Here is a 24621-nt window from a genome sequence, read left to right on the forward strand (position 1 = left end):
CTCAACGCTAACCGGCAGGTCCTGCTTCTCTGCAGCTTTGCTGCCATCAGTGTCCTGATTGGTTGCTGAAACGGTCAATATAATCTGAAACGCACCCTCGATACGTTGAAATGTTTTCACAAGAAATCACTTAAAATACAAAATCACGCATTCTGAAGTGATTTCACGAGTGTTTTCAGTTGAAAGTCCACTGAAACAATTAGTGGGAGGAAGATCCTCTATAATTTGAAAGTTAGTGGAGGAAGATGTTCTATAATCTGGATGTTAGTGGGACTAAGATGCTCTATATTCTCTATACTGAAGTTAACAGCACAGAGAGACTCAGCGACTTGGGAATGTTTTTTTCAGTAGTAATCAGTTACTTTCACTCTTCTGTGAAAAGTAACAGCATAAAAAGTTTATAAAACTCTTTCATAAAATCAAAGCTAAATTGCTTTTTCACACACACACACACACACACACACACACACACACACACACACACACACACACACACACACACACACTGATGATGTGGAAGCTTGATGTGGCTCAATAGCGATAAGTCAGGTGCTCAACAGAATTTAATTATAGATTCTGGCAGAATCGATAATATCATGAGCACACACACACACACACACACACGCACACACACTGCTGCAGCAGGCTAAAGACTCCCATGAGGGTGGGTGAGGGAGACATTACTTTCATCAATCCATCAGTATGATTGATTATTCATCCCATGTGTGTTTTACTGCATTTCACATTGTGTACGACTCTGGACGCCGCAACTGTGTATCAGGTGAGAGGGAAGCATTGGATAGGAGGCAGTCTGGCAACGCTGTTTTCATCCAGACCCGACACTTTAGAGTAAAACCTCAATTTTATTCCTTTTTTTGATTTTTTCCCCGGTTCGTTTGCAACATCTCCTGAAAAGACGTCCAGGAATTCCACTGATGAAGATCACAAGTGAGGGTGGTAGGATGTGCAGATTAACTGCATCAGTCAGTAGGAGGAAGATGCTCTATAATCTATATGTTAGCAGGAGAAAGATGCTCTGTGATCTGGATGTTAAAAGAGGAAGATGCTCTATAATCTATATGTTAGAGGAGGAAGATGCTCTATAATCTGGATTTCACATTACTTTTATAAATGTTGCTGGTCATGTATATTTTTTGCTCTGTCGCGACAACGTGAATCTTTTGGCATTGATTTCCTGCTTATATCTTTATTGAGGCTTCAATTTGCATATTAAAAGGTTCATCATGGTATTTACATTTATAAACACTGGTGTCTGTTGATTTAGGAGGACATGTTGTATTATGGGATGTCGCTGAAGGTGAGGTCGAAACGAGGATGATGTAATGAAGACAGAGGGAAGTGACGTCCGGAGCCAGGACTCTGCAGACAGCCGACACAGGGCGGAGCGTTTGGCCAGCAGCTACTCATCACACCGGCTGATTCACAGACTCTGTGTGTGTGTGTGTGTGTGTGTGTGTGTGTGTTTTGCAGGTAACAGTTTTTTTTTGTAATTTTCTTGATCAAACATGCATAATTTCTCTACTTTCACCGCTGACAGTCGTTAAAATTCAACAGCCTCTGCTCATGTCGACCTGCGTTTGAAGTCGCCACACTGAGTTCGAGAGAGAGAGAGAGAGAGAGAGAGAGAGAGGATTAAATAAATTGGTCAAAATCATGATGAAATTCTGGTGAAATTTCCCTTTTTAAATCGACTTCCTGCAAACACAGAAAGGCAAGTTCATCCCCAACTTCTCATCTCATTCAGACGCATTTTAGTTTCTTCCTCTCGTCCCCCATGTCTTCCCTCCTCCTCCTCCTCCTCCTCCTTTTTCATTGTTCAGTACAGTAGTCGAACCATTTGTGCATAAATTTGAGGACGTGGTTTGAATTCGTGATGAGATTTATGCATTGTGATAATGAGCACAAACCGAAGAGACGACACACTGCAACAAGGCCGGCCATAACATTAAGACCACCGACAGGTGAAGTGTTCATCGCTCATATATAAAGTGCTGTTCCACTGCTTGATCTGTCCCAAAAGCCACGCAAGGCACTCAGTCCATCCATTAGGAGCAGTTTCAAGGACACTTTGACATGTGGGGAATTGAACCTGCAAGCACAACCCCCCTACTGACCCAGCCCGAGTCCCAACATTACACAATGGGTTCTTCCTTCCACGTGGAAGATGCTTTGACCTTTGACCATGTGCACATTTTGATCGAAACCTCTTTCAGCTCCTCTCAGTGTGAAGCCAACAAGGCTCTGTTTCCATGACGACGCTTTAAAGTGAGGACAAAAAAACTGTCTTTGCATTTTGTGGTTCTTACAGGAGGTCGGAGTTACCGAAAATGCAACTTCTTTAAAAACGCTGACTCTGTTTCCATGGAAACAGGGAAAACGCAACTTTTCTGAAACACTTCTCCTGGTCCTGCGTGTCGCGACTCCCAGTCCAGATTCTTCTGGACTTGGTAGTTTTCGAGTTGGCTGTGCAACTTTTTTCTCTGTCTATTAGAATGCAACAGGGACAATCTCCGTCAACAATCTCTGTGAATTCTGCACAACCTTGCAATTCTGTCCAATCGCTGCAACCTGACAAAGCTGAGAGGTCAAGCACAATTCATTGAGATTGGTTGAACTAAAATTAAATGTGTTGATTGCAACATGGGAACAGACTGTTCAGCCTGTGTGTGACTTCATTATAAAAACAAACAATGGAACCAACTAGTGGCCCAACATAGAAACTACATCACATTTTCACTTGAAGTTATGTTGCGTAAAAGGGATCTGAGTTCAGTTGTTGACTTCACCAATAGATCTACTGAATCTTAATCCTATCGAGCATCTGTGGGATGTGCACTAATGTGATTTCTGGACATTGAAGCTCAGCTTTCAAGATTTGAAGGATTTCCTGCTCAGACATAAATTCAGAGGTATTGTGGGAACAAAAAATGCGACCTATGCTTTGTTTCACAGGTGGTCATAATGTTATGGCTGATCAGTGTGTCATTACGCATATGCACAAAGTGTTCTACTAGCGTATTAGCCCCATAATTAACCTCCCTTCGTTTGGAAACCACTTTTTGTTCTGGTATTTCTCTCCATGCCCATTCACTCACTCATCTATTCATTCATTCATTCATTCATTCATTCACCCGTCCTTGCTTCATTTCCTCATAGATATCCCTTTATATTCCCATTCACCAGGTTAAAGTGTACGTATTAAGGAAGAGCTGAACGAGAAGCCTGAATATCATCGGCAACTCAAATTGAAGCAAACACAGTCTTTAGAAACCAGAATAGTCCTCGTGTTGTTATTAGAAGTCTCTTATTATTATTCATATTATTATTATTACTAGTATAACTGTTATTAGGATAAAATAAAATAAAGTTCCTTGGCCCTTGTTGATACAGAGAGAGAGAGGGTACAGGCGATCGAGCGGTTCTTTTCGGGTCCTTGAGATGAATCCGGGGTTAAAAGGTTTCGGTTAATCCAACAAACGTTCACCTGGGTTTGAACTGGGACTAGTTTCATTTGGCTGAAAAACAAACAAAAAAAGGGTAGTTTCCATTCATATTCCAGTGGTTTTCCAAGGATTTAATCCAGTGTCTCTTATTTTTATTCCATTAGGGTTTCAAACTTTGGTTAAAGGGTGAGAGACGTTGGCGTCCTTGTAATTTCCATATTATTCATGCGGGTTTGGATCCGGACGGGGGATGAGGGAGGACGTTTGAACTCTCCGTGTGGCATGCGAGGGGAAATCACAGACGTTAAGGAAGACAGCTTGGCATTCGACGTTCTGGATGCCCGTTGACCCTCCAAGGCCAAGTTTCACCGATCTTCCGTTGAACTCTTGATCTTCTGGGCACAAAGTCTTCGATCCACCAGTCTGTCCGACACTCATCCCAACACTGTCTGTTGTCTTTATGTTGTTGATCGCAAAGCACTTTGTGACTTAGACTGTGAAAAGTGCTAAATACCGTATTTGTCCTAATATAACACAAGCCTTCGTTGCTCTAATATCTTAGTCTAACGATCAAAGCAAGCCAATGACAGGTTCTAATGCATCTCTAAGAGTTTGAATGGCAGCGAAGGGTTGAGGGATTGAAGAAACAGCAAGGAGACCTGTCTGAGGAACCCACACACATCTGAGAAGTTCTACAAAGTGATTTAGAAATGATGAACTCCAGAAGTTTATTATCCTAGTTTATGAAATAAGCCGAATGTCACCATAAAAAAAAACATGGGTGGGGTCGGAGGGTGTTGTTGCGTAATCAGGGTCGTCTTATATTCGGGACAATACGGTAACTGTAATAAAAAGTGCAAATGTTGCCCTCAAACGTCTCCATCGGGTAACCAGGCGATGTCGAACTGTCTTCGTGAACTCCTGCCGTTTTAAGGATCCTGTCTTTCGTCGTCCCCCTTCGTCACAACGTGTTAACCGGAAAGGTTAGATGATAAGAAATTCCCAATTGTGGATCCATGCTTCCGAGCCCACGGAACGGATTCCTTGCACCTCTCTCTCTCCGTCTGCGTGCACACTCTGCCACTTTGCAAACAAATCCCCCCCAAAAAACCCCAAGAATCCAACAAAATAAAATGAAAGAGTTTTGCCGTCTTCCGTCTCTCCTATAGCTGTGTGGTGACGGAGTCCTCTATGACCTCACAGCTGTCCTCTATGACATCATCACAGGGTCCCACCCACCCGCCCATCATCATCACCCCGCCTCCCCCGCTTCCTCCGCCCCCGCCTCCCCCTCCGCCCACGCCGCCCTCGCCCCCTCCGCCCACGCTGCCGCCCTGGAAAACGTCCTCGCTGGAGTCCAGGAGGCGCGAGCTGGACTCGGACATGTTGGAAGCACAGTGCAGGGATTGGCAGGGGCACGGCGGGGGGAGGGGCAGCGTCAGAAGCGAGTCCCGCCCGTTCGTCCGCCGCGGCGAGAACGACGGGTTGCCCAGGTCGACGGAGCGGCCCACCTCGTTCAGGTGCGTCTCGCTCCGGGTCACGTCGCTGAGTCCGAAGTCGGGGTGGCTGTGGCTCCCCAGCGGGCGGAGCAGCCCGTCGGAGATGGTGTACGATGGCGGGGACTGTAGGGGGAGGGGCATGGGCGGGGCTTTGCGCTTGGAGCGGGAGAACAGGTAGGAAAGGCGTTTGAAAGAGTCCGCCTTCGCCCTCGGGGCTGAGAGGCGCTGCAGGCGGCTCCTGGTGCGACTCAGCGACGACGTGAAGGAAGAGAAGGACGACGACGGCGAGGGGAGGACGGTGGTGGAGGACGGAGAGATCACGGTCGTCTTCAGCCCGTTGCTCTTTGGTTTCCCCTCCTCATCCTCCTCCTCTTCCCCCCATCCGATGCCCTCCTCCAGCTCGCCCTCCTCGTCCTCATCCCCCCGCTGAATCTGGGTCATCCCGGAGATGGAGCGCACCAGCGCCGACACGCCCAGGTTGGGATCGGGCTGCCCGTCGCCCTCCTCCGGAGTGGCGAAGGTGACGCTCTTCGACCTCGTCACTCCCACGCCGCCACCGCCGCCGTCGCCAGACTCGCTGTCGTCCTCGGACGCCATGGCGCCGTCGTCTCTCGTCGTCTCACTGGAGGAGGAGTAGTGACGCCGGGGAGGACGCCGATTGCCGAGTAGATCCAGGACCTCGTATCGGAAACTGGAGATGTCCTGCTTTAACTCCTGAAAATAGACAGAAGGCCAAAAAACATTCAAATCAGACCTAAAATTCTATTTCTACTTCTAAAGTAGCTGGAAAATGCTTGTTGGAACGTTCTGAATCCAAACACCCATTGAGAACAAACAATCTTAATAGGAAACTCTGCAGAAATTCCAACACCATCCCAAATTTGCGAGTACAAAATGATGTTATATGTTCTAAATCAGAGAAAAGTGAAACTGTTCCCTGACTCTGGGTCAAGTAATTTGGTGTCTCCAGAGTTCTTCATCAAAGCAGTTGTAAAGGCTTAGTTTTCAACGTCCGAAGAGGACGAGAGGTGTCTGCAGTAGGGATCCACCAAAACCACTTCTTTAAAGAACGAGTAAAAGCACAACCCTCTAACTACTTGCTGATACCGTGCACTAATACCAGTACTTAATAAATCCCACAAAGCCTAATTTAAAATCTATATGCAAATAATGTGGAAAGTCTAAGCGCCATTTCAAATCACTTCTCTTCATGGCCCTTGCTCTCTTTGCTGATAAATGACGCTGTGTGGTACTCGCCGGGTTACATTGAGGATTTGTTACCAAGTCTAATTACTCCGGACACAGTGGACCAGATACCTGGCACTGGCATTGGTATGGCACACCTCTAAGTCTGCAGTCTGGCATTTTTTTCTCGGGGTCCTGGAGGACTGCTGGCTCTGGAGGAGTGTCGGTAGATTGCATCCGATCACTCTCACAGCTCCCAATTAAAGCCACTTCTGATGCTCGACTTAAGCCTTAAATGGAAGGAATATAGAATCTTCTGGGTAAAACACGGCAGAAAAAAAAGAGAAGGGAGGAAGAGGGTGAGGAGGGTAAGTGGGAGAGAGACGAGGTGGAGGACTGCCTCTACAAGCTGCCGGTTCACCTCCCCTCTCTCAGGTAGAGGGTGAAGAGGAGGTCGAGGGCTCGGCACTATGACGGTGAATAGAGGGCGATGGAGGGTGAGAGACAAGCCGGAGAGAGAGAGAGAGAGATGAATAGAAAGAAGCTGCGAAACCGTGGAATCTAGAGAAATGTGTAAGTCGTAAGAGTAGGTCAAGGAAACAAGATTAGACGCTTTATCGGAGCTGAAAAACTGCTTTCACTCATTTACTTGTAGTTTATTTGAAATGTAATGCTCATGAAAAGCCTCTGGAGAACTCAGCCAGGTATGATTTAAACTGAAAAGAAAAAAACACTACAAGTCAACATTCATTGATGAAAAGATTAAAAACAAGATGGATAAACGGACGGAGAGAAAGATCCCGGATACAATCTGGTGAGTATCACGCGACATCATCCGTCAACATCAACAACAGGGAGACAAGGGAGGACGAGCGAGGTCCACGGTTCTGAGATTCTTCAATCTACAACCAGTACGGCACAGTCCACATGGTAAGGCATACCTTCATGTATCAATTAGGCTTTGTGGCATTTAATAAGTACTCATTTTGGCAATCAGTATCAGCAAGTAGCTAGTAGTAGCATCCCGAGTTCGTATGAGTAATTATTCTCTGGGAATGTAAATCCACTTCAGTCAAACAGATATAGACATTCTATTAATGAAATATTCTCCACTCAGATGAAATCAAACAATAACATCAGTGGAAAGAGATTTGTGAACTGGTGGAGTTTCGACTGAAAAGCAGCAGCTAACAACAGATAGTATCACTTTCCATGCTGGGAGACACTTCATTTGCATTTCTCACTATTTTCTGACAGTTTACAAACAGGAGACAATCAGCTAACTTATGAAAACGGACACATTAATAAGTGCCGGAGAGAATCCCGTCGGCCCTGCAGACGTGCGGCGCGCCGATTCGCTGCTCTGCGCCGCAGCCGTCTGGGGACATCCACGCTGGATCCTGACTCCAGCAGGATCACATGCAGCTTGAATTCAGCCCGTGGCTCTTACAGGAGATTAGCATAAATCTCAGTTTAACCCTCTGCTGGATGGATGTCAACGGCGAAAGCAGAAAAACTGAAAGATACGCACAAAAAAAAAAAAAAAAAAAAAAAACTGATGCACCTTCCACATCAGTGTTTTGTTCTGATCCGTGGGATCCTCAGAGGAGGACGGCGCCCGAATTGCACCTGATCCTCTCATTTCCTGCCTCTACGTCTCACTCTGTAGGCGTCGGGAGTGATTCGGCTCCACGTGCACCTGATGTTGTTTTGCAGTTATTAGGTTAAAAAAAAAAAAAAAAAAGAGAGAAAGCCCGAGAGGAACGTTCCACTTCAAAGGCCGGGCCGGCCTCCCGGGGCACCGTGGGAAACCGACCCGCGGAGGCACAACAGCACCGCATAATTTAGGAGTCAGAAGATTTCTGGAGGTTAAAACAAGCCAATCATCCTGGAGGAAGACGGAGTGCGAGGAAGAAGAGGGAACGTGAAAAGAGGAGGGCTGCTCGCCGCCGCTGACATCCAGAAAATCTGTTTATCACAGAGACGACGAGAAGAAATCTGCAACCAGTAGCAACGATTTATTTATTATTATATATCAACACAATCTGCTTCAACCTCAACCTCTTTCTGGGTCGACAGAAAGTCTCCTCTGAGTCTGGTTCTGCAGCTCTGGCCACTGCATGTGTCGCTCACCTTGAAGTTTTCTTCCGTCAGGCCCTCGTCCGTCTTGGCACTGCGAATCATGGCCGCCACGTATCTCTTCACCAGGCTCCGGATCACTTCCTGTTGGAGGCGGTTGCCATGGTTACTTGTGTCATTACATCGAGCAGCGCTTCAGAAAAGTCCTCAAGAGGTTCCTTTTTTGAAGGCATTTTCAAAAAAAAGTTGCATGTTCAGCAGCTCTGAGCACCGCTTCCAGGTCAACTGAGACTGAAAACACAACTGAAGCTCTGTTTTCCACGCAAAAATTTTTAAATGATTCTACAAAAAAACCCCACAATATTTGCGCTGAAGATTTAATTTTCAAACAAACTATGGTAGATTTATACAGAGGCAGTAGTGTGCCAGCACACATACACACACACACACACACATACACACACGCACGCACGCACACAGCATAATTCAGTTAATTGGCCGAATTTAAATGTGACTGTCTCATTAAGTAATCAGCCAATGAGGCGGGTCGCCCTCATTGATTTACAGACTAAAGACAAATTTCACAAGCATTTGGTGCTCAGTGGGTGGTAATTCAAACCCTGACACACACACACACACACACACACACACATACACACACACACGCAGCGTCCTCCCACAGTCGACACCTGTGACTGCCAAACAGGACGGTCTGGCATGCTGTCACTCTCCGCCTCGGCCAAAACACAACACCACACACTCTGTTCAAGTGAAGGACGGATTCCTGCAACAATCCTTTCAAAAAAAAAAAAAAATAATAAATTAAAGATAAAAGGAAAAAAAAAAAAAAAAAGGATGGATATCAAAGTAACAACCGACAGCAGCCAAATCCTGAAAGTACTGGCGCTGCCGTCTCTGCAGGCGCTGCCAGAGCTGAGGTGTAAAAATACAGTCTTGGTTGAATCTTCACAGAGAAAAACAGACAGGATGACGATGCTCTCAGCCACCAGAAACAATATCCTCTGCCTGCTCTGTACAGAGCGTCAGTTCAATTCAAAACTTCTACATATTCGCCTGTTACTGTCCATTAGCTTGCTAGCTTGATCCATCTCAGTCTACAGCTACTGTTTATATTGAGTGCTGGTTGTTTAACATGAGACACTCGCTTCTTTCACAAGCTTTAAAAGAATGATGGAATTTTCTTGCACTACATAAGATAAAGACTTTACAGTGGCCAGTAAAAAACAAAAAAAAAAACAACAACCATTAGCTTGTTAGCTGTATAGCACTTTGTGATCTGTGAAAAGCACTTGATAAATAAACTTCATCTTCTTACTTAGTTACATCTGCTTCTGTTAATCCTAGCTAGGTTTGGTTTAGAAAATGTTGACTGACATTGTCAAAGTAATTTATGTTTATTGTTAGCAGGTTGTTTGATATTGTTGATTAATATTTTTTGTTGCTGCATTGTTAGGACACTTGGTTGCAGAAACTAGAGGCAGATTAGAGAAGGCACAGTGAGGGGCAGGGAACACCGTTATCAGCAGAAACTGGACGGAAACATATTGAAAATAGACCAGGAAAAGACCAGAAACATAAGAAAAACAGAACAGAGCGACCAGAAACAGATTGACAACACAGTCAGAAACAGGACAAGACCAGACAGAGACCAAAAACAGACCTAAATCAGATTAAAAACTGACCAGAAACAGACCAAAAACAGACCAAAAAAATATGAAAAGCAGACCAGAAACCATTGAGAAACAGACTCAAAACAGACCTGAAACAGACAAGAAACAAACTGAAGACAGAGCAGGAAAAGAACAGAAACAGACTCAAAACAGCCCAGGAAAAGATACAAAAAACAGACCAGAAACTTGGACAAAAACATTCGCTCCAAGAAAATCTCACTTTTTTCATAATTTACTATCAATAAATAAACCATCAACTAAACTAGAAGCAGACTGGCCTTAAATCCAGTTTGTGGTTCTGTGTGGGTTCAGTCCTGCTCTGCCTGTGTCGTCATGGAGACAACCAGACACCGAGACGCTGACAACGTCATTACTGACATAACGCCAAACGATAAATGAGATGAAACGGACTGTGGCGACGCCTCGCTCCTGAGATCAGCGGATGAAAGCCAGCCTGAACAGCGACGGAGGGACGGTCCTCACCTGGTAATGCTGGTTCTGGATCAGGCTGTCGGCGTGTCGCTCCTGCAGAGAGAAGAAGATCCGCCGTTAGACACGAGTCCTCCACGCTGGAGAGCTGGAGAGACGGCTCTGCTCCCCCCCGAGTGGGGAACGTGGCGCCGTGGAGAGCCCTGCGATGCCCTCCATTTACATTTCTGGGTCTTTAGCAGACGCTCTCAGGCGGAATTGCAATCATGTCAGTGACGGAAGTGTGAGTCTCATCGCTATAAAAACGCTCTTCTCATCTCATCAAACCCTGGATCCAATCGAATCGAGTGCGTTGAGAACATTCAGGTTATTTATTTTACAGAGCTGAAGCACCAAACAAGACCCGAGTGATTCCCAGAGCCCCGCTTCACTGAGATCCAGCATGAGGCTGATCCCAGGAGAGCATCAGGCCTTGTTAGCATGAAAACTGTCTTCTGGAGAATGGTATGTTTCTCTGTCTTCGTTTAAATTAATTTTCCGATAACTGATCCGTTGGAGAAAGTTCATCTTCAGTGGTGTGGACTGGGAAAACTGAAAAACAACCATTAAATTTAAATGTATTTTGTTGTGGCGCAGAGTATGTGTTGAAAATATTGATATTTTCACTAAATTTATTCCAGTCTCAACATAAAGATGATTATTTGCACCATGAAAACCAACAATCCACCTGTGGAGGAGGACAGAATGTGTTGTTTTCAGGATAAAGTCCAACCCAAATCAGAAGTTCGGCTTTAGCCACGGTTTCCTTTCATATCTTTCAGCGTTCGTACTGTATATATATACTTTTTTTTTTTTTTTCCATATCTCTGTGGCGGTGTGACAGTAGCACCTCAGGCCTGGAAATGAAACAGCTGTATTCTCATGTAGACTCACTCTCTATGGGGATGTGTCAATGTGTGTGTGGCTTCAACCCAAAAACAAACCACAGCGCTAACTACTATGACACATTCAGTGTTTTGTTCATTGCTGTCTTTCATCTCAAAACACTAAAAAACTCTATCAAAATAACTATATTGCAATAACGCATTGGTTTGATACAACGTTTTTCAGTAAACTTAAGCCACTTCACAAGTGCACTGTTCAGTCTTTCCATACTCACTGGTGGGAAGCTGTGTAAGCCACAGCTCTCCTGAGGTGGACTGACGGATGGATGGCTGTTGATCTGCACCATCGGAGCATCCAACCACCACCATCCACTCTCATACTGCATCCACCCACGTTTCATGCGAAGCGTCTCCCATCCCGGTACTGACCAGGCCCTACCCTGCTTAGCTTCCCTGGGCTGACAGGATCAGGCATCATTAAGGCAGTATAATGGACAGCTATACTACTGTAATGGCGTCAGTCAATTCCGAAAAATTAATTGCCAATCTTGCTGGGATTAGTCACATAATTTGTGAATTTAAAATAAAGTGAAGGCCAGTTTATTCTTCTATAATGACTAAAATTAATAATTAAATTAACAAAGTAACTAACAAAAGGGCAACAATAATAGAACTGATGAGTTCCACATTTTCAGAGAACCATTTCCACAGAAGAAAACTTCTATTTCTCTCAGGTTGTTGTCCAGAACTGATAAAACTGTTCTTTGGCCAATAGGAGTTTTTCTTGATCCATGTTAATCATTAAATTGAGTCCTGAATAACACACAAGTCCTCCCGTTCGGTCTGCATGTCTCTAAAGATTCTGCAACTGGGCTTAAACTTCTGAGCCTGAGCCTGAAAACGAGTGTTTCTGCCCGTCTGACCTTTAACCCCGTCCCAGTGCTCAATGCTCGACGGGAGCAAACGGGTCAAAGTGGCCACAAGCAGCATGTCTGCATAATGAAAAGTGTTTTATCTTAATGTGTGTGTCTGAAAACCGCAATCCAATCATCTGAAAAGACGGCGATGTGAGGAGATGGAGGAGAGCTGGGAGGCATCAGGTGGAGGTCAGAGGGAGGTCGGAGTGACCGGAGCAGGTTATTACTGCCACTCTGGAAGGAAGCAGCCGGAACGAAGACATTTCACTGAAACGGGGTTTTATCCGAAAAAAAAATAAAAGATGAGAAAAGACAACTGGATGTCACATAACCAAAGACGTCATCTCTCTTCATTTTTCATTCAATATTCAGAGTGTTGACTGGAAAACGGTGAGTTTATAAACCGGAGAGACACGGCCATCTGAACGCAGCGTCATGGAAGTGCTGGATGGTTTAATCTGTTTAATTCATGAAGGACATAAACCAGGCACTGATTACAAATGTCAAGTAAATCGAGTCTTGAATTAAATTTGATGATTTTGTCAAAATTCAAGACCACAAAACACACAACACTACACTAATGCTTCGTGTCACGTTAAGTCATGAAAATATCACAGAAAAACTTTCAACAGAGAATGTCTCTGACCCTTTGACCCCTAAAACTCTGCTTGCAGCACTGTGGGGGTGTCCTGCACCTCGTCACTCCCAGCTTCTTCCTCTTCCTCGGTGCGCCTGAGCAGCATTGTCACTTATTATTATCAACTTTAAAGCCAACAGAATAAGTCTGAGGTAAACCCTGCAGCTCCGTCTGATCACTGAGACACTAAACACTGATACTTTACAACATTATGGTCTGTCTGGACAACTGAGTCTCCACAAAGTGCAGAAAAACAACAGAAGTATGTTTCTATGCCTTAAGGAGACATGTTTAAATCTGTATTTCTCTTTTTTTTAATTCAGTTTTTAATAATTCTGCTAAGATGGCCTATCTTTGATCCTTGACCTAAACACTCAAAGCCTGAAAACCACTTCTAAAACCTTAAATATACTGAACGTCATGTTTTTGCAGATAGAGCCATCAGTGTTTTTGCAGTTTGCACTAAACTGTCTCAGAGAGAACAGATCATAAAAACACAGTATTCGTTCATTAAAGCTAATCCAACGGGAAATAAAGACTCTGAACAAGCTTTTTATGCAGAACTTATGAACATCAGTAGAATTCTGCTCCCCATAATTACAGAAAGAACACACGCCGATACAAACCAGACCTGAATTCTCTCCTTTCATCTGGTTTTTCATGTCATTTTATCACCTCGTCGGTCTCTGCTCTCCAGAATTCGCCGTTTCCCTCCGAGCTCAGTCTGCCTCGCTTTCATCGCGTTTCGCTCTCGTCTCAACTCATCCTGCTCCCGATTTGTCTTCCTCTGTCTCGCACGCTGCCGCATGCTAACACACACACACACACACTCACACACACACACACACACACACACACACACACACACACACACACACACACACACACACACACACTCACACACGCTGGCGCTCTCCCTTGATCAGATCTCTGCAGCGCTGTATGGCTCTGTGAACCTATGTGGGCTGGTTAGCTTATATAACTCAGCCGAGGTGAACATGCCAGCTGCACGGTGTGTGTTGTGTGTGTGTGTGTGTGTGTGTGTGTGTGTGTGTGTGTGTGTGTGTGTGTGTCTCTCCAGATGACTGGACTGGTAAATGTGTTTATCAGGACGTGTTGATTTGCCGATGTTCCCTCTGCGCTCACAGACACACAGCTGATGTCTGTCCACGTGCTGCGAGACGGGAACTCTGCAACAAACAAAACAAAACGAAAAGGAAAAAGAAAAAGTGGCCGATCCGGTTCAGCTCCTCCAGATCCTCTCCGGCCCGTCTGCTCCCACTGAACTGAGTCCTGAAACTAGATTATTGTTGTATTTCCTGGACAAAATGTCTCACATTGCAGGAAAAAGTATGCTTTTTATTTTGTAAATAATTTTTCAGAATCAAAAAATTCAGAATTAAAGTATTCTCCTTTGTTTTCTGAGTTCAGCTTTACATGGGAAACATGATGAATCGCTGTTATTGAACTGGGGGTGAGAAGGGTTCTGATTGGACATATTTATGTCTACTGGAAGTAAAAAAAAAAAAACAAACAAAAAAACTCCACTTCCTGCTTCGTTTCTTTCTGGATTAACTTTGACGCTTCAGCTTTAAAAAAGTCTACATTTTTATGCTTCCATCCATTCACACTTTCAATATATAGATTTCTTCTAAATCTCCTAGTAAATAAGTATTTTGTGCTCCAGGCGGCCATCTTGGAATCTGTGCGTCACGGCGACAGGAAAAGAGAACGAGCGTCAAGCGAAGGCCTGGGGTTAGCTTCAAGCAGAAAGAAGGGTTACATGATGGAGGAATCATCTGATTCAATTCAATTCAAAATCAGAACAAACCAACCGTTTACTGATGATTCAACATTATTTCAGAATCGTCATTCTAGAATGGAGTGTTTCTTTATTAATCCCAAACTGGGAAAAATCTGGATTTTTACATTGATTTAAGTTCCATTCTGAATTGAAAGGGATTTTACCTCATGTAAACACTGGGAATGTGGAGGAAATCATTTATTTAACTCCATTTATAAGTATGTTGCTGAGAATATACTTCCTTTATGCCAATATTTTTGTTTTATTTATAAGTACATGTGTTTTTCTTTCATTTTATGAGAAGTGCAATACCTGCAGGCCCCTATTGTTTATTTTTTTGTTTCTTTAAAAAAAAGAGAGGAAGAGAGGAAAGGACATTGACATAAATGAATATGTAATTATCTGTCTTCTCTCCCTTCTTGTTTGTGTTTGTTAGAAAGTGGAGCAGCCGACTGATTTGCGCCTCATAACCGCGGCGTCGGCGGTTTGGACGCCGGCAGCCGCGTCTCCGTGGCGTCACCATCAATCACATCCAAGTTCACCTCCGTCGGGCTCTTTCTCTTTTTCAATACAAATGTGCGAAATGTAAATCCTTTGAGGGATTTGAGTGTGGAAAATGGGAACCCGAAAAAACAAGCCCCACTCCACAGAAACACGCTGCCGCGTCGAGAAACAATTATATAACTGCTGACTCTATTCTACTGAGTCTCACGCAGCATGTGAGGCTTTTTCCCAGCGAAACATCCAACAGCACGACTTTAAATAGACAATATGTCCTCAATACACTCCGTGTTCATTTCTCTCAGGACTGGAGTTGGATTCATTCTGATTTAAGACTGAAGAATGATTCAATAAACGCATGGTGTCAATGTTGTGTTAATTCAGGAGCCACACTCAGCCAAATTACATCCTGAACCAGTGAAATGAAGCCAAAATAACATTTAAATTTAAGAGACGACATCATGAAAATACTACCAAACCAAACAATTACTGCTAAAAATGACTCCAGATTCAATGTAAAATCAATTTCAATGAAAACTCATGACCCAAAATAAAGTGAAATGTCCAGAAAAATGTTGCATTATGGGTGTTTTTTTTTGTTTTTTATAAACAGCCCATGTGAAGCTAGACTGATAGCAGCCTGGTGGCTTTAATGGCAGCACCACTGATATCTCACCTTGGGTCTCAGTGTTTTGTCGTGTTCACGACTGATAACAAATGTGTTGAAATTTCCACCGTTTGACCCGAGTGCAGGTGGCAGAAATGGAGGACAATGTGGCTTTGTTGACTTCATTGATGTTAGTTGTTTTCACGATTATTTATTTATTTATTCATGTATTTATTTATTATATTTTCTTTATGCGTCCTTCTTTACTTCCTAGAGAGCTGGGTCCAAACAATGGTCCTGAGGCGCTAAGGGTACCTTTTTAATATTATTATTATTATTATTATTATTATTATTATTATTATTATTATCTGTACAGTTACTTAGATTTTTTTGTGTATTCATTATTTAATACATCTAGAAAATAAAATTCCATTTATATTTATTTTGGTCTTCACTGTTCCAAAACATGATATTATTATAATATGACATGAAAAAGTTCAATAAAAATATATAATAAAAATAATACATATATCTTCACCATTTGCTTGGCGGTTCGGCCGTTTTGGCCTTACGTTTGACACCCCTTCAGTGTGTGTGTGTGTGTGTGTGTGTGTGTGTGTGTGAAGTGTGTTTGTGGCATTACTGATGGGATTCTGGTTAATCCTGGCTGTGACGACGCCGCTACAGGACACAAAGTCCAGTCTCTCTTCTTCTGATGAGTTTCTCAATGTTCTAGTTCTCACTGATGTTCTAACAGCTGCGGTTCTGAGAAGTGCACCGACAAATCCTGTCAGCGGTGACAGGATAGAAGGAAAGGGTTAAGAAATGCCTGCGCAGTGTGAAGGATTACAGAAAATCACACAGCTGGTTGGATCTGTATCAGTCTGTGATGAAAGAACCATAAAATCGCCTAAAACCCGAGAAGAGCGGCTGGTAAAGATGCTGTTTGAGCTTTGATTAACCCTGGAACTCTGTGGGATTGATTAAAATTCCCCCGAAAAAAGGAAAACGGCTCGATGGTGATTTTTTACACCTGACAATCGGAATTATCTTGATTAGCTTTGTGCTCTGAAAACTCTTTGAAAAGTCTCCTCTTGATTAAAAACCCTACAGAGAGCAGCGACAAGATTTTACCCAAATCTCTTCCTCTTCATTAGCGTCCTCCGAAATCCAGAGTTAGACTTGAAAGCGTGATGCTGACAGACGGAGGTTCTGTCAGGTTCTGAGGAGCAGTTTGCTCCCATCGTCCCAGAGGAAGGCCTGGTTCTCAGGCTGCTGCTCGCTGGAGGGTCCTGACTCTAAAATCTAAATGGAAGGTCAAACTTTTCTCTCTCTTCTGAATCCAAACGTCAAATACCAGGCGGTGAGCTTTCCACTCTTGCGAGCTTGTTGTGTTTAAGCTAGCAGGACAGCTAGCTTGTAGCAGGTAAACTTCATATTCCCTAAAACTGGTCAGTGCTGCAAAATGTTTTGTGAACCGCTGAATTATAACATCAGCTAATTTTGACGTCTTAGTGAAACTACTCAATCTCTGCACTGTGTTCACCCAAGACCACTTTTTGAGTCGTACAGTTCAGATTTATCATCCTGGATCGTTTTCCCTTCATGCTGCTGCTATAAACTCAGACATATCATAACTCACGCTTTGTTCCTGAGTGGAAAGCACATTTTTCTCACTTCTAGACCTGATAGAGCAAAGATGTGCTCATGGCGATGTTCAATCATTGCTTCTGTGTCTTTGGTGATGAAACAGGTCATTATTAGGTAAAAATTAAAATTTTTAATTTACTAACTAGATAAATAAAACAATTGACATATAATCAACTTATTTCTAACAAAAAAAGTGATGCATTCCAATATCCATATATAAATGTATCTACATAGAGAGGGTTAGGGTTAGGATTAGCTGAAACACCAACCATCTGCCCAAACTGAAAGCCCTGAATTGACGCATGACACTACAGGCTGTTATTGTAATTACAGTGATGGTGAACCGGGGTATCTCAGAGGCAGACGAGGCTCTTGTGTCCTATTCCACAGGAAATACTGCAGAAAATGGAGGAAATCCAAGGTTTCATGACGCTGTTCTTATTGTTTTCCTATTAGGAAGAAAACCCTTCAAATCAAGGAACAGAGAATACTTTCAATTTTGTTGTGTCTGATCCTGGACCATGTTCTGCTACAGGTTGTACTCATCCTTTAAAACATGATATCATAGCATCCTTTCTTTTTAGATTGTATTTATAGGGTGAGTTATTTGAGCCGTTGATGCTGTAACAGATATGACCTGAATAAAAGAGCAGTGGGAAGGCGCTCTCCTCCACTCACCGTGAACTCTCGCAGGTTCTCACATTTGTGCGTGTCCTCCCCGGGCGGCTGGCCCCTCCTGCACAGCTTGTTGTGGAGCCACATGAGCAGGTACCAGATGGACTTGGGGCTGGGGATGATGTTGAACGGGGGCGGCAGCGTGCCGCCCTCGTCGAAGTAGCTCATCCACAGCTTGGTGCGAGCGAACTTCCACTCGATGTCGGCGTGATCCTGCAGGAAAAGGAACGACACGAAGTGGGATCACGCACTTCTTACAGTCTCCAGACCGCCATTAGTTGATATTCAGCATGACAAACATGGAAAGTAGGATTTTAAAACGGTTCACTGGTTCTGGAGGAAGAACTTCTAACAAAATGCTCATTAAGGCAACAACAAAAAAAAAAAAGGTAAGAAATTATAAACCAACAAGAACTCCAGGTCTTCTTCTGGACCGTTCCACTCACAGCGATGAGCTGGTAGGAGTTGTTCATCATGGCGATCAGCATGTTGAGCAGAACCACCAGCGAGATGACGTTGTACGTTCCGAACATGGTGGCGCCCACAAACTCCGTGAACTCGTGCCGGGCCTTCACGTTGGTCACGTAGAGGTTCAGGAGCCCGAATATGGACCAGAAGAGAGACTGGAGCGTCTCAAATAACCTGCAGAACAACCATTCAGCTCTCATTACTACCGTTTCAGGAGGATATTTTCAAATTAATTTGCTTTGTAAGGTCAGAGAATTCCAATGAAATTTTGTTTTAACAACAGTTACACAACAAAAATGGGCACACTTTAGCTTTGGGCTGTTAGTTGACAGACTGGCTTTAGGAAACAGCTTCCAGAGCGCAATGTTCTCGATATGAAACTGTTCTAAAAACTTTTGCAGGTGTTTCAGTAGATCTGACAACAACAGTGAAGGACTCACACTCTTTTAAATTCAACAGGCTCTTCCAAAAAATATTCATCATTATTTACTACATCATCATCTGCATACATGGAGACACATTTCTTTGGAGCTGATGCCACTGGTTGGACACGTTGGAGACATCTACAAACCAATTCGACTGAAGTCACAGCAACGTCTTGACAACATTGCCGAGGTTGCCGAGATGTCGCGGTATCGTCGCGGAGACATCTCCTTTGTCATGGAACAAATTGTGACATCGCTACGACAACGGTCGAGGAGATTTACAGGAGACTGGAAAAAAATCTCCAAGAAAATTGAACGTTTGAGTTTCTTATGACTCCCAGGAGACCCGGCTCGTCTCCAGGAGACGTCAAGGAGACTCAACTCACCTCGTCTCCAGGCCAGTGACATAGACCCTTTACGTACAGATACTGGATGGATGGACCGATATCGTGAAAGATGATTTAAAAGCTTGATTGTTTAAAACACAGTGTTCTTTACACACTTTCAGTGGTATGAATTACTGGAACACAGTGGCAACTAGGGGTGTGACACCCAAACAACAATGTTTTCAACAGTCCATCATTGAAATCTGAATATGAAAACAGTCCTGACCTCAACCTAATGAAATACTCAAAACCTTTGCAGACACGCCAGCACTTAGAGAAATGTAACCTATCAGATGTAGACTAGTGCTGTCAGTTTTAATCGCGATTAATCCATTGAGGTCTGCCAATTGGGTGAAAGAAAAGAACTAGAGGATAATAGTCTTTTTCGTGACATTGGGACTGATTTATGAGGATTAGATTCTTCATTGCGATTAATCTCAACTTTAAAAAAGTTAATTGTTGACAGCTCTCCATGAATTAATCACGATTAATTGCGATCAGTGCAATTAAAACTGACAGCACTAATGTAGACTCATTCCATGGTTGTGGTAACAACAGACGTCTGGGTTTCTCACGTTATTTTTTTGACAATGGCTGTAAAAACTTGAAGTGAATGCCGACATGGTTTGTTCTTGTAAACAATTTTCTTATCTTCCAGAGGTTTTTATTCCTCAACTATTATATCGTCTCAGTGGGCGGAGCATGGAGGACAGTGAGGGACCATCTGATTGGCTGAATGTTTTGACATCCAGAGAGTGAATAGAAAATATAAACAGGTGATTATCACACATGCATACTCGTTCCAATATTTTTTTTTTGTCAAGCTTTTTTCTGGAAACTCTTTGGAACTGGTGAGAATACTCTTTCCTTCAGCCATTCTTCTTCTGATATTGTCTTTCTCCACTTTCTTACACCGTCACTATGTCTCGTTTTATATGTCCCTCCTTCCCCGCCCTCCTCCGTCGGTCTGTTTCTCTTTGTGTAGAAGTTACAGCCGAGGTTATTGCATTTTTTATGAAGCAACAATTGGCCCAAAACTACATGAGGAGGGAGTGGAGGAAGGGTGGATGGAGGGTGGAGGGAGGGAGGTGGAGCGAGAGGAGGGAAGACTGAGTGAGAGGTAGAGACGTCCTGACAGGATGAATCATTTCCCCGGGCTCTGACGGGGTTACACCACCTCCTCCGACCCCACCGTGTCTAATCAGACAGATGTGTTTACATGACTCACTATCAATGGGATCGTCTGTTCATCCGATTACTTGTGATCAATTTCACCATCGTGAGACGCACAAAGACAAAGGGAGACAGTAACTTTTCTCTGATTAATTTGTTTCTCATTAAGAGATCAGATTGTTCTGTTTACATAAACACTGAATGATGTGATCACTCTATATGCTGATAGAATATCAATCCCATCATGCTTTGCACTGTGATGTTAGCTGTTTGATCCACTTGATTCAACATCCCTGTTAGCTCTAGACTGCACTAGCTTCTCATGGACTCGGTTACAACAAGTTCACATTTTGGATTTTACATTTGATAAGACGTTTTTCTCTTGAAGAGGAGCGTTGTCCGCTGCGTCGACTGGCCACGTTTTGCCGTCACAACACGTGAAACTTCACGAAAAACCTCATAAATGTCTCCTGCCGCCAACAGCTGAAGCATCACGAGGCGGCGTTACGTAAAAGACATGCGCACAGAGCGCCGACGGCGGGAGGCAATCTGATTCTCACCGAGCCTGAGTGGATTATAATATCCTAATCAGATAGAAGTGTTTACATGATGCCATCTGAATTGGACTGGATTTTATTTGGATGACTTGTAGTTGAGAGAGAGAGAGGGAGGGAGGGAGACAGAGGGAGGGAGGGAGGTTTGTCCGCAGGGTGTTTTATATATTTGTGCGACATGAAATATTCAACACTCCTGCTTTCATTCCCATCGCAGCGTGCGAGCGACGCCGTGAACTTCCTGTAAACGTGCGAGGAGAAGAAAAGATGTGCAAGTCAGAGAGCGAGAGACCTGCTGACTGTGTAAATGAAAAGAGAGAGAGAGAGAGAGAGAGAGAGAGAGATGGAGGGAGCGAGAGAGAGAGGGAGGGAGGGGAATTGAATCAAGGATAAATGAAGCAACCAGGCGTGAGATTGCATCGCGGTTATGAAACGAGGAAAGAAGGGAGGACGAGAAAGAGACGGATGGAACAAAAAATGAAAAGATGAGAGAAAAGAGGGAGGGCAGCTCTCGTTCTGTCCACCGTTTGCAAAAAGAAAGAGTGACTCCTCCCCCTTTCTTCATTCATCTTCTACTTATCCAATTCCGTGCTGTCGTCACACTTATGCACTCGTCTGTTGCTCTTTTTCTTTCCGTCTTTTCATCTATTTTTCAGGTGTTCCTCTTTTCTTCTTCCCTCATGCATTTTTCCTCCTTTCAGATACCTTCACTTTCTTCCTTTGATCACACGTTCTTTCCATTTTCTTCTCCTTTGTCATCCACTCAATCATCTGTTCATGTCTTTCTGTTGTCTATTTCCTTTCTTCTCCTGTCTTCACTCATTTTATCTTTTCTTTTCTTCATTATTCCCATGAATATTTGATCTTTTCCTCCTTTGTTTTTCTCAGTCTTTTTCATTCATCCTCTCTTCTTTCCTTCCTACTTTTTTCTTTTCCCTCCTCTCCTGGTGTTTTCCTTCAACTTTTTCACTACTTTTCACTTCTTCATCTGAACTCCAACTCTCTGAGAAGGCCACTGTACAACATCCTCTTTCCTTTTATTTCCCTGTTTAACTCTTCCATCCATCCATCCCTCCCTCCATCCCTCCATCCCTCTCTCTCTCTCTCCGCACTGAGCCGAGTCATAAACTGCTCCAGCTGATCCTCACAGACACTCAGTCATTTCACTGTTATAGTTCTGCAGTTGAGTGGGAGGCAAGCCCAGTGTGTGTGTGTGTGTGTGTGTGTGTGTGTGTGTGTGAGTGAGTGTGTGAGTGTGTGTGTGTGTGTGTGTGTGTATTGTTCCTGGGAGAGAAAACAAAGTATGTTTGGACTTGGCAGCCCGGCAGCATGCAATTAAATCATTCCAGCCTATAGTGCTTATCGCTGCGATGAATATGTACGATCTGGAATGTGTGTGTGTGTGTGTGTGTGTGTGTGTGTGTGTGTGCGTGGTACTGTAGTGTTAAATCACTGCAGCCTGCAGGGATTACGACCTGCATTATGCTGCTGCAGCGCTGCTGCAGGTTGGACGTTTCTTGGAGGAGTTTCTCCTCCTTGTGTTTCTCGTCTCAGTTTCCTCCGAGCTCCCGGCGTTCATTCAGATACTCACTGAGGAACTCGTTGCATCAAAGTTGCATCGACGCCACTTTTTAAACCACGAGTACGAAACTTTACCAATACCGAGTACCGATACCAATAAATACCATGGACCCTCATCCATACTGCTTAAGATATTGATATGCGGCGGCGATGCGTTACCTTGAACCACCTCCACACAGCGACGCTACACACTTATAGATGAGCATAACAGTCAGACTGTCATCATGTTGAGTATGTAGCATGTAGCATCACTGATGTGTGAGCCTTGAAACTCTTTAGCATGCAGCATCACTGGTGTGTGAGCCCTGAATTATGTTTTCAGCTGCACTTTTTTATTTATGCTTCAACAGCAGATTACTTTTTTGTTCTTTATTCATTGATGGCTTGGCGAACAATTTCATGCTTTTAGGACAATGGCCTTAAAGGTTTTATTCTTTTAAAGAAGTCGTTGACTCTCCTCTGCCTGCTGTTGGATAATGCCACATATCACCTGCAGGTTCTATCGCTGTGTAGAACCGGACTGATACCCGATACAGTTATCTGTGCCTCACTATATTAAACTAATGGAAGTGGCCATTGCTGATTTTGATGTTCATGTTATTTCATGTCATTATTAATGAGAAAACCCTCAACTTGCAGCAGTGGATACAAAACCTCCAGACAGCAGCGATTCATCGATTTTTCTTTTTTTTGGAATAAACAATTTGTGCAAAATGAAAAAAAGTTCACCAAGCCAACACAGACGAGCCGGGTGGTCCAGTTTGTGCTTGTCAAACACGGCTTCATTTGGTCCAACGGACAGACCAGCAGCCAGATTACACAAACAAACCCACCCAGTCCCCGGAAATAACACCAACCAGGCTCATCTGAGAGAAAACCAGGAGAAAAATACACTTCAGACATGCCATGGTGATGAGACTGGGCATGTCCACTAGTGGTGGGAGATGGGGGGTGTGTGTGTGCGTGTGTGTGTGTGTGTGTGTGTGTGTGTGTGTGTGTGTGTGTGTGGGTGTGGTTCAACAGTGTTAAATCACTGCAGCCTGCAGGGATTACGACCTGCATTATGCTGCTGCAGCGCTGCTGCAGGTTGGACGTTTCTTGGAGGAGTTTTTCCTCTTTATGTTCCCACCTCGTGCACGTTTCTCGTGTGCATTTAAAAAACAATTTGTCAGTATAAATGCACCTGCATCAGTCATATATGACATATATACTGTCTCATATTCTTTTATTACAGGAGTGTCACATTTCAACTCAGGGGCCACATACAGTCAAATGTCAGACAGGTGAAACAGAGCCAGAAAAGCCTTTAAATTAAACTTTAAAGTTCTTCTATGATGTGGTGCAGAGTTGTTATCAAAAAAGATGACAATATCAAGATAAAGTCAGGTTTACTGAAACCTTATGGTGAAAAATACTTTGAAACTTAAAAAAAAAAAATGTTGCATTATGGGTGTTTTTAAAAACAGACAGCATGGGTTTGAGGCTAGATCTATAGCGAAGAGATGGAAAGATGGAAAGAAGAAGGGAAGGAAGGAAAAAAAAGGAAGGAAGCAAAGACAAGGAAAGATGGAGGGAAAGGAAGGAAGGAAAATAAAAGTCAGGAAGGAGGGAAAGGAGGAAGAAAGGAAGGAAAATGAAGGAAAGAAGGAAGACAAATGATGAAAAAAGCCTGGAAGGAAGGAAAGGGAAAGAGGGAAAGAAGAAAAAAGAAAGGAAAAGGAAAGGAGGAATCGAAAAGGGAAGGAAGAAAAAAGGTTAGAAGGAAAGAAAAGGAAGGAAAGTGAAGGAAAAGGAAGGGAGGATAATAACCTGGTGAAATGTTGTGCTCGGTGATGGAGGCTGCTCTGAGAGCCGGAGCAGGAGGGAGAACACCACAGCCCCTCCGTTCCTCCTGCTCGCAGTCATTCCTCATCAGCGCCGCAGAATGAAACTGTCAGAACGGCGTGATGAATGTCGCCACTCCTCCATTTACAAAGCAAAATCCAATCACACCCTCCCCGGCTGCTCTTCCC

The 24621-nt window shown here is 43.7% G+C and overlaps 1 protein-coding gene and 1 long non-coding RNA gene across 2 annotated transcripts in view; one reads left to right on the forward strand and one right to left on the reverse strand.

The window, feature by feature from the left end:
• Positions 1-1457: 1457 nt before the first annotated feature.
• On the forward strand, positions 1458-21367 carry LOC115385814 (uncharacterized). Its single transcript, XR_003931182.1, has 3 exons — positions 1458-1586; positions 3414-3422; positions 21344-21367. It is a non-coding gene; the product is annotated as an uncharacterized LOC115385814 (long non-coding RNA).
• Positions 4575-24621, reverse strand: part of trpc5a (transient receptor potential cation channel, subfamily C, member 5a) — a 52371-nt gene continuing 32324 nt past the window's right edge. The window contains exons 13-17 of the mRNA XM_030087881.1: positions 18469-18664; positions 18026-18235; positions 10402-10443; positions 8282-8371; positions 4575-5677 (exon numbers count right to left, since the gene is read on the reverse strand). Coding sequence (XP_029943741.1) covers positions 4628-5677; positions 8282-8371; positions 10402-10443; positions 18026-18235; positions 18469-18664 — 1588 coding nt within the window. The 3' untranslated portion in view covers positions 4575-4627. The remainder of the gene's footprint in view (positions 5678-8281; positions 8372-10401; positions 10444-18025; positions 18236-18468; positions 18665-24621) is intronic.

Source organism: Salarias fasciatus, chromosome 3, assembly GCF_902148845.1.
Source record: "Salarias fasciatus chromosome 3, fSalaFa1.1, whole genome shotgun sequence".
Taxonomy (NCBI): Eukaryota; Metazoa; Chordata; class Actinopteri; order Blenniiformes; family Blenniidae; genus Salarias; species Salarias fasciatus.